Raw genomic sequence first — 17885 nt, 5'->3', positions numbered from 1 at the left:
CACCCTCAGCAGTGAAAGGATTGTAGGATCACGCCGTCCTGGGCATCATTTCAAGCTCATTTACGTCTGAGACTAATAGCCAAATCCTCACGGTTATATCACACTGTAGCGGTTTCATGCACTTACAGTAATAATCAGTGGTTGTGTTGGCTTCGCTTAAGTGGTTTTCAAGTCTCTGATTCTGTTGGCTCGTAGCTCTTAGGCCCATGCAGGCTGTGCTTTTAGGTGTTGTGGGCTGCCACTTTCAGAGTCTAAGCATTCTAAAATGCATCTCTAAGCATGAAGAGACAATTTTGGCCCACTTTGATGTTCTATTATAGTACAGGTCAGCACTTCCATCCAAACATGGTGGAGTGAGCGTGTCATGTGCTTAGGTCATGTGTCATTGGTTACCAAACAGGCTGAGGCTTTTGTCAAGAAAGGAACATTGCAACCGAAGAACCTTGGGACATTCTAGTATACTTAAAGAAGTAAACACTGCTTTCTGAACTAGTGCCTTGATTAGCTTTCAAAGAGTTCATATTTCAATGACACTGCACATTCCTCTGGTTCCATAGCTCTTCTACAATGACAGTGGCATGGTAGCATCCAAAACACGACACACAACATTCAAAGTATCCTGCTCTGCGCTTCCAGGAGAGAACATGGCATCTCTTCCCTTGATGTTCTGCTGCAGATCAGTTCTTTGAAACTACAGCACAGACTGCTATCCTTACATGATTGTCAAAAAGCTTGAATATGTTCTCCTCATTGGGGAAAAGAAAGCTATAATCTTGTGTAAGCCTTCAGGGCTGTGCACTGAGGGTCAGGTGGAGTGGCAATGTGGCCTTTGCAGCACCACATGAGGCTGTGAGAGGGGTTTTAGGGGGCAGTGGGACGGGAGTACCCTAGAGCATAGAGCCTTGACCCCCTTTTTCTTCACACCATCTCATTACAGTCTTCTGAATTCATGCATCATTTAGTCACAGTTCAAATGGAGCCTGCTTACAGCAGGAGGGAGAGTCTCTGACTCCATCTGCCCTTCTCTCTCTCTTTTCCAAGACTTTTTTTTTCTTTTTTTTCTTTTCCACTGAATGGTGGACGGTATTTCTTATTTTTTTTACTCTCCTACTCGGACCTCCTTTCTCTTCCTTTGATTTCTGATGTATCTGCCAGATTACATTTAAGTTCCTTTGAGGAAAAACTCCGTCGTAGTTTTCTTCTGCAGAGGTAGCCCTTGCTCCATCTTGTTTAGAGCGTGAATGTGTTTGTGTACGTGTGAAAATTAATTTTAAACCTTATTATCACTGTCGAGTATGAACTTGCTCCTTCTGTTGGTGAAGAAAGTATTCCATCGCTTACACAACCTGTGGCCGTAATCTTCAGTGTATGTTTTAACTCCATTGCGTGTAATCCGTAGCAGTGTCACCATGCCAAGAGAAGACTGTATATAAGGAAAATGAAGGTGATGGAGAGAAGGACCGTGGAGAAAGTTCCAACCTCAAGAGAGAGAGTAGGGTGGTTTCTGTGGAAACATCTCAGGTGCACTACCAGACAGTGTGAGTGTTTGTGTCCTCTTGGCTCTTTGGTTGAGCTCTTGTTCAGCCAACCGGTGGTCAAATCCCATCCTCAAGTTGAGAACTATAGGATAGATTAGGCTTGTGTTGTCTGAAAAACGTCTTAATGCATCAGACAGTCGTCTCAATCTTCTCAATGATCTCCACTGTAGACTTGGATGGTGAAAGTAGGGTGCACTCGTCTTGCTCCCAGAGGCTACCCGGACTAGAGTCTCCGTCTGTGCTTAACTCGTCATCCTCCTCTTCCTCATCCTCATCGTCCTCACAGGAGTCTTCGTCACACGACTCCATGTAATGCAGACCCAACGCATTGATGCCGGAATCTTCTGAACTGGATGGTGAAGAACAGTGGTCCATTTTGGGACCTGCTTTTTGGCTTTGCTTACCTTGAGTTTGACCCACTTGGGCTGCTTGCTTATGGGCCTTCTGATTGGACGATTGGGTTTGCAAAGCCTGCGGCTGCTGTGGTGGACTGGGCATCGATGGGGGTGGCCGCTGCACGTAGCACATCTTTCCGTTGATCCGTTTCACAATGTAGTCGTCAACAAACAGGTCAGAGATGACGCAAAACTTGGGTGATTCTGGGCAGGGTGGGGCTCTGAAGTTGGGGGCGGTCCTGAGGAGGCGCTCGGTCAGGGAGATGGACAAGTTCATTGTTTGGGTGTGGTCTGAGGGCGTGGCAGGAACTGAGGTGCTGGGAAGCTGGCAGACACTGGTCATAGGCTGGTAGACATATTTACCTACAAAGTGAGAAGAGGACAAGGTGTCAGAATAGAAGTGGATGTGAATTCACTAAAATATAAAGAAGCTGTAATGCTTTGTTGCAATTTTTCCATACAATAACAATGTATTTGCATTATGTGGGATGAATTTGCATGAATTGGGATGTATTTGCATGATACATGAGTTACAACACTGAAAGTAAACCAGATTGTTGTCTTATAGATGAGCAAGTCAACATTTATAAAAGAGTTTTAGTGTGTTTAAATGTTTTTTTATGTTTTTATTTGTACACAATGTTTTTGGTGTCAACAAAGCTGCAGTTGTGCTGTCCATTTAATCTTGGCAGGGCTGTGTTTTTGGAGAGGTTCTTATGCCTTATCTTTCACCCTTCATTGCTCACTAGCAGCTCAACACAGCGTCAAAACATTTCGGATTAGCAACACGTCACACATGTTTTATAAACATCGAGCCACTTTACCTGTAAAACATACATCATCTAGAAGAAGAAGAATATTTAAATTCTTCATTTCATCAAGCATGCAGATATTTTCAGCACCGCTGCAAATGTGTTTTTTGCCATCTCGTGGATGGTGTGTTAACCACTGCTTGCTTATTTCCGGTATCGTGGACTGTTTCCGCACATGTGCAGACTGAGAAATCTGAAAGAAATCTGAGTAAGAGCACACATGTGCTAAGAAATACGATTACAGAGCTAAAATCCAGCTCTCTTTTCAGATTTCTTAATCGGATTTCTAGACCTTACACCAATCTAAGAACTCAGAGTATGCTGTTCACATGACCACAGTGCTAACTGGTCAGGTATAAACTCATTAGCTACATTAGCCTTCCAACGCAAAGTTAAAGAAGCTAATTTTGGACACCCATCATATTTTGGCTGGAAATGTGAGTAAATGTGATTTTTAGCTGAACCATCATGTTTAAAGGCAACATGTTAAATGCTGATCATTCTATCTTCACTTGTAGAAGCCATGAAGGACAGAATTTTGAAGCAGATGTTCTCAGACAGAAGCCTGCATTAGTAATACGGCTCAGGAAGACAAAAAAGAGAGAGAACAGACACGGTACAGTCAAAAAGTCATTAAGACAGAGACGGCGATAAGTGCCAGGCATGTGGAAAGAATGAGAAAAAGAAAATATCTAAGACACGGAAAAAAACAAAAGGATGGAACAAGAAGCAGTGTTTTCACAGAATAGCCCAGATTCTGAATCAATTGAGAGTTGAATTTAATGACTGAGATAAAGCTTCAAACGTAATGTTTTATAGATAGATAAGAAATACTAATTAACATACAAAACAATTCTGCAGCTTTGAGTCAATTTGCTGCCGACTGCTTAAAGTGGATGGCCTGCTTTTTAAATGTGTCACAGCTTCTACAGACTACAAAGCTACAGAGATTATTCATTCCAATGTTTCAGGGTTTTTACTTGTATATATGAGAAAGTTAGTGAGTGAATTAGGGGGTGTATGTAAAACAAATCCATAATATAATTTTCCCTTTTTGCCATATCAATAACAACACACTACGGAGATGCAATGTCGAATAGAGTCAGTGTCATATCAAACCCTTTTTACATTATTTGAAAACACCAGCAGCCTTTTACAGCGTGTACTTTTTATGACAACTGGACCAATAAAAATGGTCTAAAATTCCTCGCAATAAAATCTTATTACATTAGCATACATTACAGTTGAGAACATTTTCCCTTCTCCTATAAAATTACCATTTTACAACAATAATGTTGAAATGATGGTCACTTTGCCAAGTTTGCATCGTGCCTCACACATTTTGCACAACAAACAGGCCACAAGCAATTCTCAGTCATCGAATGTGACTGCACTGCATTTCCTGCAGGGTAGAAATGGACTCGCTCTAGAATGTTCTGAGAAAGTGAGAGACATAAAGAACTGCTCAGTTAATTAGAGCTTGGCATAAAATCATTTCCATTTGGTAGCACTGTTCCCATTTACATCCTGCTTGCCTGTGTGATGCAAAATCCAAAAACATTTTCTACAAAACGACAAACTCCTTTTCGAGCTCTTTTTCTAATTGTCTCTGAGAACACTTCAGTGCAGTGGATGTCTGCCTTCCCCATTCAGCAAATTCAAAGTGTTTTTGGCCTCAGCTGGCTGGTAGCCTAGTGGTAGGAGAGGTGAGCAAAAGGAAGTTGTTGTGGGTTCAAATCCCAGAACTGCCTGGATATTCCTGGCACAACCCCCCATTGCTGTGTGCTTCTCCCAGACTGGGCCTTTCCTTTGTAGGATCAATAAACAATAGCATATTGTGTTCTTCTAAAAATGGGTTAAAGGAATAGTTAAGCAAAAACTTCACATATTTTCCCTCCTTTCCCCAAATGTAGTCAATTCTGCCAGACACGTTTGGGGTCTGATATTTGCTTCTTTAGTTCTGAGGCTAATGTAGCTAATGAGTAATGGAAGCCTATATGCCACCAACTACCATGACATACTGTTATCTAGAAAAATGGATGAGAATGTGCCACCAAGCTGGAAGCAGAGCTTTAATCAGGCCTGATATTTTGGTCCTGACCCAAATACAGCCCATAAACTAACTGTTAAAGCCCGACCTGATCTGGCCCAACTAACGCCATGGTGAGCCCAAACCCAAGTTTTGAGTCTAAACCCAACCTGAGCCCAACCCAACCCAAAGCACTCCAAAACTGACCGGAGTCAACTAAATTCTGTCCAAAACTGACCCGAACCAGCCTAGCACAACCCAAAGTGGCGAATAAAGCCTGATAGGATGGTGCTGGTTACGGTGTAGTGACCATAACAGCTGTCATTAGATCATGGATAAAAATAATATAAAATAATGTGATAAAATAATCAGCTGTCCAAAATTAAGCTTAAGTCCCGCTTTAAAAATTCATTAATGAAACAATGCTTTTGCACAACACCCCTAAGTTTAACAGGCAAAACATTTTTGGCCAAAGATATCAAATATGAACATCTGTGTTTCTGAATTAAACTGTACTCCTGTGGACCTCAACAACCTGCATGAGTGACTCCAGCATGTCAAGTTAAAAACTGTTTTAAGGTATTGAAAGTAAGAAGGAAGAATAAAGTAAATAGAAAAACTAAAGGGGGGAAATGCAGGGTAAAATTTGTTCAAAGTGGGAGGCGGGCTGTGAGAACACAAATCTGAAGTTTGAACCCCACTTGAGCCTAAGACATATTTGGAAAATGATGTCCGAACCAGACGTGAGCAGTTCGGTCATGTCAGGTTTGGAAAAATATTCCAAGCTCTATCAAGAAGCATGAGTTTTGTCAGTTTTCTTTGTCCTTTTTTGTAGATAACAGTAGGTTAAACAGTGTCAAAAACCACATTTTAAAAAATAATATATTTTAAATTACTTGATAACTCAATATGCAAAAACTAAAGTGAACATCTTGGCACAATTGGGAGTTAAAAAATTGTGTACATGGGATTTTTCACTCAACCTGTCCTAGTTACAAAGACAAGGAATGAAAAAAAACAGTTTGTTTTAAGATTATATACACTTTGCTGTAAGTGGCTGAGAGCACAAACTGGCAAGTCTATCATTTGTACTGATCACAGTACACTGCTGTCATTTTCACTGTCAACATAATATGAATCATCAAGCGCCCTGAATTGACAGATACACATTCTAAAACTGACAAAACCTCTCTCTCTTTTCTTTCTACCTCCACTTTGGCACTAAAATGTTCAAGTGATCAGCTCACAGTAAAGAGAATGTGACAGCTATTAAAGCACAAACCACCTTAACAATGTCTGTCCTTCAGTGTATCACCACGCTTTTCCTTCAGGCTTGACTCTCGATCTGCTCCTTTTCCTTTATTCAACATCTGTAGCTATTGTGTTAGCTTTATATATATATTTATATATATATATATATATATATACATCTTAAAATTCAAGGGCAGAATGAGCCTAGTTTTTTTATTACAGCCTGCTCTGTCACATTCAGGTAACAGAGTAATGTGCCCAAAAAACACAAACCTTAAATAAAAGCTTGTTAGCATTGTGCAGATAAGGCTGGTTATAACTAGCTTGCATTCACTGTTAGCTGCATTAGCATTTCGTGCCATTTTGCCGAGGTGTTTGCTACATTAGCGTCATCCTGCTGAAAAACAAAAAGCGCAGACCAGCATACCAGTATCCAGAACACAACCTATGCTGGTGACCATCCCAACTGGTCTGTGCTGGTTTTTCTAGGACTGCACTAGCTGAGGGCTTCACTACATTGGCTTATTTTGTGCCACCGTAAGGTGCCAATCTGTGTTTGATACATTAGCATTTTGCATAGCAGTGGTGTTCAATTGTTACATGTTGGTCTAGGGTGAAATGAATCTGGGGCAAGTGAAGAGACTTACTAGCTGAGGTGTTCACTACATTAGCTTTCTGCATAATACTAGCTGAGGTGTTAGCTACATTAGCATTTTGTGCCACTCTACCTGAGGTGTTTGCTACATTAGCATTTTGTGCCACTCTACCTGAGGTGTTTGCTACATAAGCATTTTGTGCCACTCTACCTGAGGTGTTCGCTACATTAGCATTTTGTGCCACTCTACCTGAGGTGTTCGCTACATTAGCATTTTGTGCCACTCTACCTGAGGTGTTCGTTACATTAGCATTTTGTGCCACTCTACCTGAGGTTTCGTACATTAGCATTTTGTGCCACTCTACCTGAGGTGTTCGCTACATTAGCATTTTGTGCCACTCTACCTGAGGTGTTTGCTACATTAGCATTTTGTGCAATTCTACCTGAGGTGTTTGCTACATTAGCACTTTGTGCCACACTAGCTGAAGTGAAGTATTCCTTCAAACATTATGAGAAGCTCAGTACTGTGTAAAAGTGCATTTTTACCAATGACAACCCTGAAATCCTTTCCCACTAATACAACACTAATACAATGGGTGAACTTTCGAGTACAGCAATTCATGTTTCTCTGCAGTGATACGCCCTGCTGGATTCTACTAAAGATACGACGAGATGGGAAGAAAGCCGGGGGATTTGTGTCTGAGGCGTTCATCTAAATGACAATAGCCTTTACATAATTGCTCTTCTGGCAGTATGACTGTGGCTTCCAAACCAGGGTAGAAAGTGTGAGTTGTAAAAGGTCTGTTGAAAAAATCATATGGGAATTACCTGAGCAAGAATCTACACAGGCATTTCTCTTATTGTTCATTTCCTGCAATCTTTGTGTACATGAAGTCTTTCAAAAGAGCCTATATTTCAGAGGAAGCTGTTCCTTATAGTGAACGTGTGTCTTCACATATGTGTGCCCTACTTTATTTCTCCTTTTTTTCTACTATAATCCCCAGAGAAGAAGGACGTGAACTCTCTATTTGATTTATGCAAGCTATTCCTGAGGAAAATTCAATGAGGAGCTACAAAGCATTCATTGTTCCTTTGACACAGAAAAGACTCAAGGGTATACACAAGGCCCACGCTAATGTAATTCCCTCAGAAACGTCCCTGAGATGATATCAATCTGTTCTGTAAGAAACTAGCTTAGTGAGGTGTTGTCCTGTAGCCTGAGCAAACCTAGAGTAGCTTCAACACACTGTTCATCTTGTGTAGATGTATCAGAAAGATAAACTGGTTTACCTGCTGTAGTTCTCTCTGAGCTATGTGAATGTATAATACACTCTTTCTTCAGTTGAGAAACACTTCAGCTTCGTCATATTTCTCAAGTCATTGGTCTCATATGTGTGTCCCATACACTCGTGCCTCTGGCGGTCAGAGACTGCTCGAATCTCCAATATTACAGTTATACAACTATCAGTACCATGGCCTCTTTTGCATCCCACGATGCTCCATGGCCTTGTCTGGTGCAGCTGACCAAGTTTCTCAAGTAGGTTGAGAGTGTGGCAATCGGTATGGAGTCCCTATTAGGCTAAGGCTAACCCCAATGGACCGGCCATTCCTTTATGTCTGCCGACTTCAAAACAAAACAGACTACTACTTCAGAAGCAAGACAGACAGTGGGAGGTGATGAAGGGTCTGCTGCGTTTTCATTTTCCTTTGAAACATGACTGAAACACCCCTGACTCAGCCACTCAGCTGAAAGGGATGACGTTAGCAAGGTTTGTACTGCTTGTACATCACGTTATCTGTGAGTAATAGTTGCATACTGACATATCAATTAAGACAAACCTCATATAGGACAAAGAACATCAGCCGGTATCTTTTTAATTTAACATGTGCTAAAATAAACTATTTTAAAAGGAACAGGAGGAAACAAGAAGGAAATCAAACAATTGGTAAAAAATAAATGCATAAAAGGGTCATTTCTCCATTTGGAGAGGAAACCATGTCACAAAGCTTGCAGGGCTTAAAAAGATGCTTAAATTTTAGACACAGCTCCAAAAGTTGGTATGTACATTTACACAGTTGACCTAAGATTAAAAATACTTTTCCCTCATGATTTTTCTGATTTTTCGTTTTTATCCTGTTTCATAGTCGCTCTGCATTTGTAAAACAGCTCGTCACAAAACCAATTTTCATCATTTGAGAAACCGGTTTTAATGTACAACAATATTTCTAAGAGGTTTAACTTAGGAATTTGTATAAAACAGATCCATGTTTTATTTTTTTATATCATAAACGTTATACTCCATTTAAAAAATTATGTATTTTATTTAGAAAATAATTTGTCATAGAGATTTTGGTCACTGGTGTTATCAGCACTCTTCATACATTTTAACATAGTATTTTCAGTTCTGTTAAACTGCTTCTTTGGGTCAAGGCTCATCAGAGACGACACATCTCAAGGCATGAGAAGGCGAGTCCATACTTGCTTACTATATTTCAATAATTTATTAATAATTTTGTTTATCAGGCAGCACATAACTTCCATGTGTCACTAGTGTTATGTGATTTGATGGTTGTGTAATTAAAACTTTCTCAAAATGATGCCAAAAATCAGTTTTATTACTAACTTTAAATAATTGCAAAAGGTCACCTGACCAGCAATGAGTCTTTACAAATTTACAAGAATTTACAAAATCTTCAGTTTTAACCAGAATGTCACTGGTGTCACGGTCACTGGTGTTACACCATATTCATATAACACCACTGACATGTAATATATGTTTGGAATTAAGCTCTTCTTTTTGCATATATGATAACAGGAGATGTTAATGGACATATCAAGATTATTTAGTTTTAGTGAAGAAAGAAACAGATTTTTAAAAAAATGTATCCACCTATAATGTATCTAAATCTGACATCTACAGTTGTTTAGTGTTCTAGAAGTACTGACAACACCCATGGTATACTCATAAAACTGTGTTGTAATGTAATTCATTACGATAACAATGACATGGCCTATTCTCAATACTCTACCCCCATTCTGTCTCAGCGGAGAGTTGCTAATGTGCTAATGTGGCTCTGCATTAGACTAAAAACTTGCGCCCCTTTTTCACTGCATGGATAAGGATGCAATAGAACTCTCAGGCTGGTAAGTGCTGACCACTGTCTCTGAAGGAACTCCCTACTGGGATCTTAAGAAAGATTTATATCACTCTCAGCCACTTCACTTCCAGCACAGCTGATCCAACCTTAAGCTATGCCTGAAGTTTTATCTCTCTGTTGCACTAGACGATGATGAAAGAGACTGAAATGGCCCACTTGTGAGATATGAATTATGAGGTGCCATATCTGAGTGCTGTATTTAGGCCGAATTAGTTGGATCAGTAGAAACATCTCTAGAGGTGCGATGCAGAGACAGTTGTTCCAAGAATATCTGGACCTGTCATAAAATAATTGTGCACTACTATTGGGATGTCTTTACGTATTGGCACAGTAAAGCAAAAACTGCTGTTTTTTTGCACTCAAGCGCTATGAATGCAGATGAAAGGATGACATGAGTATACAGAACTGGAATCACACCACTGTTGGTGTTGAATGCTTGAGCAGCCGCCTGGGGTGGTTTTGCAACAGAACTGAAGACTCACACATACTGAGATTTTGTTGTTTATCAAACCCACTTGTGGGCCTAATTTTCACCTTCTGAACTGAAATTTTCAAGGTTTATGGAAATAGTTTCATACGTAGTCATGTATGAAAGACATTTCATGTGTATTTAAGATTATGAAATATGGAATATATATATATATATATATATATATATATATATATATATATATATATATATATAATATCACTGCTGTCCAAAAAAAAAAAATCTCCATTTTTTGCTAATTAATTTTTCTGCATAATTTGAGCTCAGCAGCTGTCCCTTACATTGTGTGAAAATTGGTGGTGATGATTGGAGCAGTAGAAATGCTCCAAAACTGTTCTCCCAATATTGCTTGTGGTTAAACCTGTTTTGTCTAATCAATGCTTCATTAGTTATTCTGTTAAATCAGATGTGCTGGTGATGGAATTTAATAAATCCATATGCTGGCTGGGGTCACCCAGGAGAAATCTGGGACCAAACCTCACAAGATATCAACTCCTTTTTTTACTTTTTACAGTATTTTAGTTTTCTTGCATCTATTCGAATGACTACTCACATGGGAAACTGGTATGCATCTGGGCAGTGAGTGTTTATTTGCTTGCTTGCTTTTAATATTAATACAGTAATAGGGATTTTATGTATGTCTCTGTGCTCAATTTCCAAACCTCTCCTCCTGGCAGCCCAGTATTATTTGTAGTTACCATCCAACACTTAGTTTGGCTAAATAATTCTTCATTAAATTAAATCAGGTGTGTTGGTGATGAATTTGAACAAATCTATGTGATTTCTGGGGGTGTCCCGGAGAAATCTGATACCAAACCTGTATTATTCTAAAACAGGTCACAACATTTCCATGAAAACAAGAAGGCATGAAGTCATAGTCTGTTGGTTGATCTGTTCAGCATCAGCGCACAGCAGAAATAAACATTACAGTGCTTTAGGTCTCTGTATCTGGTTATATTTATGTGTAGAGTGTGCACTCTGGTAGGGGGTAATGGTTTCTGGGTGTGCCTGGGAAAAAGGGAAACTCTATGGTCAGCACATTTCCTGTGGTCTTTCAACTTTCAACACAGCCACAGTACATTCAGTACACAACCTCATACATTCAGTCTGGATGGCTATAGAATACATACAGGTAACTATACCTGTACCAAACTATACATACAGAGAGCCTGTACTACTGCGCTGTATACAGACACAGTGTTAACATATCAGATGTAACAGCTGTAGGGCTTCTTATTCAGTTATTAGTAACTGAGTTGTTACTCAGTTACTATTATAAACTTGGGCTGTCATGATTATTAGATTAAAATCACTTACCCCATTAAAAATCACAGATTAAAATGGATCTTGATGAATCAACAGTGATTAGATGGCAGTTTTTATGATGATAATGCTTATTCTCCTATTGCTCTTACAGTAAGACACAATGCCAATACAGACACATTCATTTATATGCATTCTTGGCATTTCTGTAATTCATTAGTATAAATTCTATAAAACAATGCAACATACATATGCAATATCTAAAATGAGGCCATTCATTGCAAAGGACAGGAAAATAGGAAGTAACAATGGTGTACAGATCGAATAATGTGTCAGAATACATGACTGTCGTGCAGTTTGCATATTCAGTTGAACTGTATGTGGTGCCAGAAATAATCCCTTATTTTTTTTTGACACATAGTAATTACACATCATTGCTCCCCAAAGAAAAACATGTATCCCCAAAATGGTTAAAAGCGATAAAAATGGAGATACATGTTTTCAGAGCAATAATATATATTTTTGTTGTTTTTCAGTTTTTGAGATCATTTGAAAATGCCTGTTTCCCTTTACATTGTGTGTTAATTTCATGATGAATTGACCAAAAGAAATGGCCCTAAATTACTTGGAAAAAACTCTGTTTCCATTGACATTAAAATGCATTACATTAAAAGTAAAGTCTGTTTTTTCCTTCTCCTGTAAAGTTCTTATTTTGGAGATACAAGGTTTTTTTCCAACAGCAGCTCTTCCTATAACCTAAACATCATGGGGAGGTTCTTGGAAGAACCTTCCAATTTTTATATATATATATATATATATATATAAAATTTGGAAGAACCTCTCCATGATGTTAGGTCCTAGGAAGAGCCCCTAAATTACTATAGAACCCTTACATTTTGTAAAGGTTCTTTTAACCTTTGAAAGGTTCTCCACACTCTCAAATCTCTTTTTCAAGCATGGTTCTTTAGGTAACTAGTAACCACTATAACTGATATGTAGGGTATATAGATATGAGAGTGAGGAATTGGTGAGACACATTTCGAGGAGTTAAATCTAACTGTATTCAAATGGTGCAAAATATATCTCCCTGCTAAAAGGGGACAAATATGCAACAAGTAAACAAGAGCTGTTCAGATTCGTGGGCAGCAAATGTGAAAGAGTGCTTTCAGCAAATATGCCATTGTATTACAGATGATTTAAAGTGCTGTAAAGTAAGTGATATTATAAAGCAGTAACCCAATAAAGTGGGTACTAGGGATGTGATTGACTTGAGCACTAGCCAATGAAAATGTACCTTTCCAAATCCGCGGCCGACCAATTTGCTGAAAACGTGCGGAAAGGCGGTGAGGGGGCGGGCTGACTGGCTGAGGATGAGGCTAAGCTGGATTTAACAGTCTGCTCAACAACGTTTCCTGTTGACCCCTAACAGGGCATTAACGCAGCGAGACAAAATGATTTCATATGGGATTATAACAGTAGGCTGGGGATTACGGCTGGAGACGCATGAATAAACAAACTGCAGAAGCCCATTCCTAGATCAGGCCCACGTTATTTTACACCCTCATCGCAATTTCTGCCACTGCTGCTGTTGGCAACAGTCAAAATGTGTCTAGCCATCTCTCTCTCCACTTTTCATCTCTCTTCTCAGATGTAAATCAAGACTTTCCTCTTTCAGCTTTGCCTCTGCCTTCTAAACCTACACTGCTATAAGGTGATCTCTCCTAGCTCCGCCCACAACTGTTGCTAGGCTTGGCAAGCTTTACAGAATTTGGACAAAAATTCCATTTAACACAGAGAGAAACCGTAGCAAACAGATGCTACATCTACGTAAGACTGAGTTTCCACTTTAAAAAGCTACACTGGTGAGCTGGACTGTGTTTGACATCATGCTAACATTAGCTTGATTACAAATAATTGTAAAATAATAACAACAAATAATAACAACAACAACAAAACTACACCCAATCTATCCCAACAGTGTGACCTTTCACACATATACAAGATAAATATCATTTGAAATGAACTACAAACTCTAAATGCAGGTATTTTGAGAGAAACTGAGGCTGCACTACAGTTTCTGATTAGGTCCAACCTACACTGACTACAGTTCACTCGCTCTACTAACGTTAAGTAACTAAGGTAACCACACTAGTATTTTATTTTAGTCAATGTTTCTCTCTTCCGTTCTCATAGTTTTTCTTCTTTAAATCTGTGCTGCTTTCCCATCCAGTGCTGAAGCAGCAGTAGCTGTTTTTAATGACATTCAGGCTTTCCCAGAGCACAGAGACGGGCTTTCGGTCTTTAACCAATGCTCTTGTCGATAGATTAAAAACGGTAAACAAGTGTGACGTGAGGAGTCAATTAAAAGTTTTTTGTCTGTATAAAAGTTGTTATAAAGTCGTTATTTTGTCTGTATAAAAGGGTTAGTGTTCATGTCTGCACAGGGAAACTCCTGTCTACCGTTTGTTAGGCCACTTGTCCACTTACTGCAATGTGACTTTAAATCGGTAACCAGTGGGAATTGTATATGAATCAAGAGCAGCTATTTTGTTTTCTGAACACTGTTTCTGACTTGTGTTCACTTTCCTTTATATTCCTCACCGTCACTCTCATTGAGGTGCAGCAGAAGACAGGGCTGCTGCACGAAACAAGTCACGTGACTAAAACAGATGAATAGGAGTGTAATGATACACTCAGCCAATGATTTGATTAGTTTCACAGTACTGAGTTCACTATTCAATATTCTCATGATATTTAGAACAAAACTCTAATAAAGAACAATGACGACCACAGTCATGTTGCACAAAACGGTCTTACCTCTAATGTAAGTTAATGTACAGAGGTTTCATATTAAGTGATTTTGGTGCATTTCTATTGGTCCATTCATCTTGAAACTCCCACAAAATGTAAAGGACATCTGCCGCATTCAAATAGAAAAATAAAATGGAGATACATGTGTTTTCGGACAGCAAAGATGTATTTACCTTATTACTATCTCAATTAATGCCTTGGGTTTAGATACATCATATCATAATCCTTGTAAATATTTATGATCTGTATACTTAATTGTTTTTAAAATAGTTGGGACGGCGGTTCCTTCCATGTGTCTCTAAAATGTACACCCTCAATGACAACCTAGACTAACATTAACTCAGACTGTAGCTGACTACACAGTGAGAGATGAGTGATGACAGAAAGAAGCCTGGCTCAGCCGTTCAGGTAAGGGGCTCCGTTAGCGTCATCTACATTGTGTGAACGTTGTTAACTGGTTTATTTGTTGGCGTATCTGTGAAACTGATATAAAGAATTCCAACTGGTACATCACCCTCTACCATTGCCTTCCCACAAAACACTAGCCCTACATATTTTTACAATGAGCATTTTTAGTACTGCTTGTCATCCCACACTGCTGACGTGTTGGTTGTTTCAGTTAAGCTCCATTCACTGGTGGACATGCTTCACTCAGTAGTGTCTGCTTCATGTTATCAGTGATCTCTATTGCCAACATGATATTGTGTTCAATTGCCAGTATCTGCACTGATAACTGACACAGTATCAGTGCAGCACTGACTGTTTCACCACTAGTCCTGCAATTTATTTGCTTAAATAGCCTATGTTTACTCAGTCTAGCTTGAAAAGAGTGTATCTTGGACAGCTGTATCAGAAAGGCAAGCTGTTGGCAGCGGCCAAAACATTCCTGGACAGAAGCACTCAAAGTGTTCTTATGTTTTTTGCTTTAGTTTCAATCTGGTCTCACCAGTTCGCCATTTGAGGCCGGAGTCCAATAACCACAGGAGGAGAAAAGAGAAGTGAACGAGTCTCCGTGTGATGTTACTGTGAGACGGTTTGATAAAGCAGAAGAGGACAGAGACTGATTAGACGAGTGGAGCTCAGGATAAGGGAAGTTCCAATTCCATTAGATCTCTCTCGTTCCTCTTTCCGTCTCATCCTCTTCCTGTTTTCTGTTTTCTCGTCTTTCACTCTTTCTCTACTCCCTCCCTCTCTTTCTTTAACCTCTCTCTCATTTTTCTTTCTCACCTCTCTCATTCTCTGTCTGTCTTCCCCTCCCTCTATTTCCTCTTTCCCTCTCTTTCACGCTCCTTTTCTCCTCCCCGCATTCTCTTTCTTATTTGATCTCTTTCTCTTTCCATCTCATTCTCTCTCCCCTTCTTTTGCTCACCCTTTCTGTCCCTTTTACTTTCTCCCATGTCTTCCCAGTCTAACATTCTGTGCGTCTCTCTCTCTCTCTCTCTCTCTCTCTCTCTCTTTCTTTCTCTCTCTCTCTCTTTCTAATTGTCAATAATCTGCTTGGCCGTTGGCCCCGCTGGTGTTTCAGGGTGGGTGTGGATGAGGGCTGATGAAATTCCTGCAGAAAGATTCAGTGAGATTGGACTCTTAATACACCCAGCTCACACCCACATACACAGCTTATCTACTGGACGTGTGTGTGTGTGTGTGTGTGTGTGTGTGTGTGTGTGTGTGTTTGTACTTAGGCTAGTCAAATGCTACTCATTTTAGCAGTCAACTAGTCGTTGTTTTCTATAGTTTGTATTTTTACCCATTATTGTTTGCAGTTTGCGTGTCCAGTACCTCACACTAGCCAGGTCTTCCCCATCACATGATGCTACCAAGCTGGGAAGGTGAAGGTTAGCGTGCGCTTCCTCCAAGATGTGAAGTGTCACCATATTTTTTCAGACTGATGCTAACGCAACATCACAGCTCAGCTCAACACGCTTGGAGAACACTAGCTGCCAGTTCTGTTATGTTAGTTCACAGGTGCCCTCGTCGGCTAGCATAACGCTGGGAGATGGGGGTAAGGGAGGACCATCCTATCCCCCCCAGACAGAGCAGAGCTAATTATACTGTTTCAGACTCCTGGCCACGGATGGCTGTGGATCGAACACGCTATCTCCCAACAACAGGGCTTTGACGGGCGCATCACTCAGGAGACACAAAAAAAAGCTCTGAAATTAAAAACACAGGCCACCTTAACGAACCTAATGAGAATCACGGTGCACAGTTTTTGACAGAATACTAAAAATTTCTTACATGGTTGAATTTGATGTTTGACATCAGTCTGTAAAGCTTGTTTAACCCAGCAGCAGAAACCAGAACACATTTACAGGACAAGCACAGTGAGGTAGTGTTAGAAAACACTGACATGCTGATACTTTTGCCGAGGTGTAAATGAGTTCTCTCTCAGACCGCTGGCTCATCATCATCATCATCATCATCATCATAACAATCATCATCATCTTGCCTGAAACAGCTCTAGTACACAAATGAACTCTTGCAATATAACCTAAAGGTACTCACCAAAAACAGCAACAAACGACAAAAACTGCAAACGAATGTGCCCCTTTCATCACATTGTTCTAGAATATTCTCCCCATTCACACTGTTCTTAAATGTTTTCTCCCAATCATGTTTTTTGGGAATGTTCTTTCCCATTCATATTGTTCTAGACCGTTCTCCCCATTCACATTGTTCTAGAACGTTTTTCCACTCATAGTTCTAGAACGGTCCCTTCCATTCACACTTTCCTAGAATGTTCTTCCCACGTTCACACTTATCTGGAATGGTTTCCCCCATACACACCTTTCAAGAATGTTCTCCCCCCATACACACCTTTCTAGAATGGTCTCCCCCTTCCAAACTCTTCTAAAAATGTTCTTCCCACAATCACTTTGTTCTGGAATGGCTTCCCCAGCCTACACCGTTCTAGAATGTTCTTCCAATATTCACATTCTTCTAGAATGTTCTTCCCCCATTCACACTGTTCTAGATGGGCACCCCCATTCACATTGTTCTAGAATGTTCTCCCCAGTTCACAACCAGAGCCTCCAATCCATCATAACTAGTTTACATATCACATTGGTATAGTAGTTACCAAATCATTCATAATAGTTACAGAATCATTCATAGTAGTTACTGTATGATTCATAGTAGCTGAATAATGAGCCTACAGTTTAAGGGTTAAACAGAGCACTAGCCTCCTTTACCATATTAAAAAACATTCCCCGTGTACTGAGAGACCATGTCTGCTACATTCAGCCCTGAGCAGCCACTGGCTAAAAGCGAAAGCTCATGCAAGGATAATTCATTCAAATCAGACACCACTGGCCCTGAATTACGATAGGGTTTTAAAGCAGAAACGGAATTCAGGCCTTTTACCTCGAGATTATCACACTTGCGCACACAAGGCCAGCGAGAGACTGTATATTCACAGGAAATGATTAAAGCCAACCTCCGGCATAACACCTTCAATAAGACTGGGGAAAACCCAGTGAAGTCAGAGAAAGCATATTTATCACTGTCGGAGCAGAACCTCATACCTCCACATTATTAGCATA

The 17885-nt window shown here is 39.8% G+C and overlaps 1 protein-coding gene across 1 annotated transcript in view; it reads right to left on the bottom strand.

The window, feature by feature from the left end:
• Window positions 1-1043: 1043 nt before the first annotated feature.
• cunh3orf70 (chromosome unknown C3orf70 homolog) overlaps window positions 1044-17885 on the bottom strand; it is a 31591-nt gene continuing 14749 nt past the window's right edge. Inside the window, exon 2 of the mRNA XM_036564873.1 lies at window positions 1044-2296. Within this exon, the coding sequence (XP_036420766.1) occupies window positions 1668-2296 (629 nt within the window). The 3' untranslated portion in view covers window positions 1044-1667. The remainder of the gene's footprint in view (window positions 2297-17885) is intronic.

The sequence above is a fragment of the Colossoma macropomum genome, unplaced genomic scaffold (assembly GCF_904425465.1).
Source record: "Colossoma macropomum unplaced genomic scaffold, Colossoma_macropomum, whole genome shotgun sequence".
Taxonomy (NCBI): Eukaryota; Metazoa; Chordata; class Actinopteri; order Characiformes; family Serrasalmidae; genus Colossoma; species Colossoma macropomum.
Note: the sequence above shows the minus strand (reverse complement) of the source record. Positions and strands in the feature narration are given on the sequence as shown.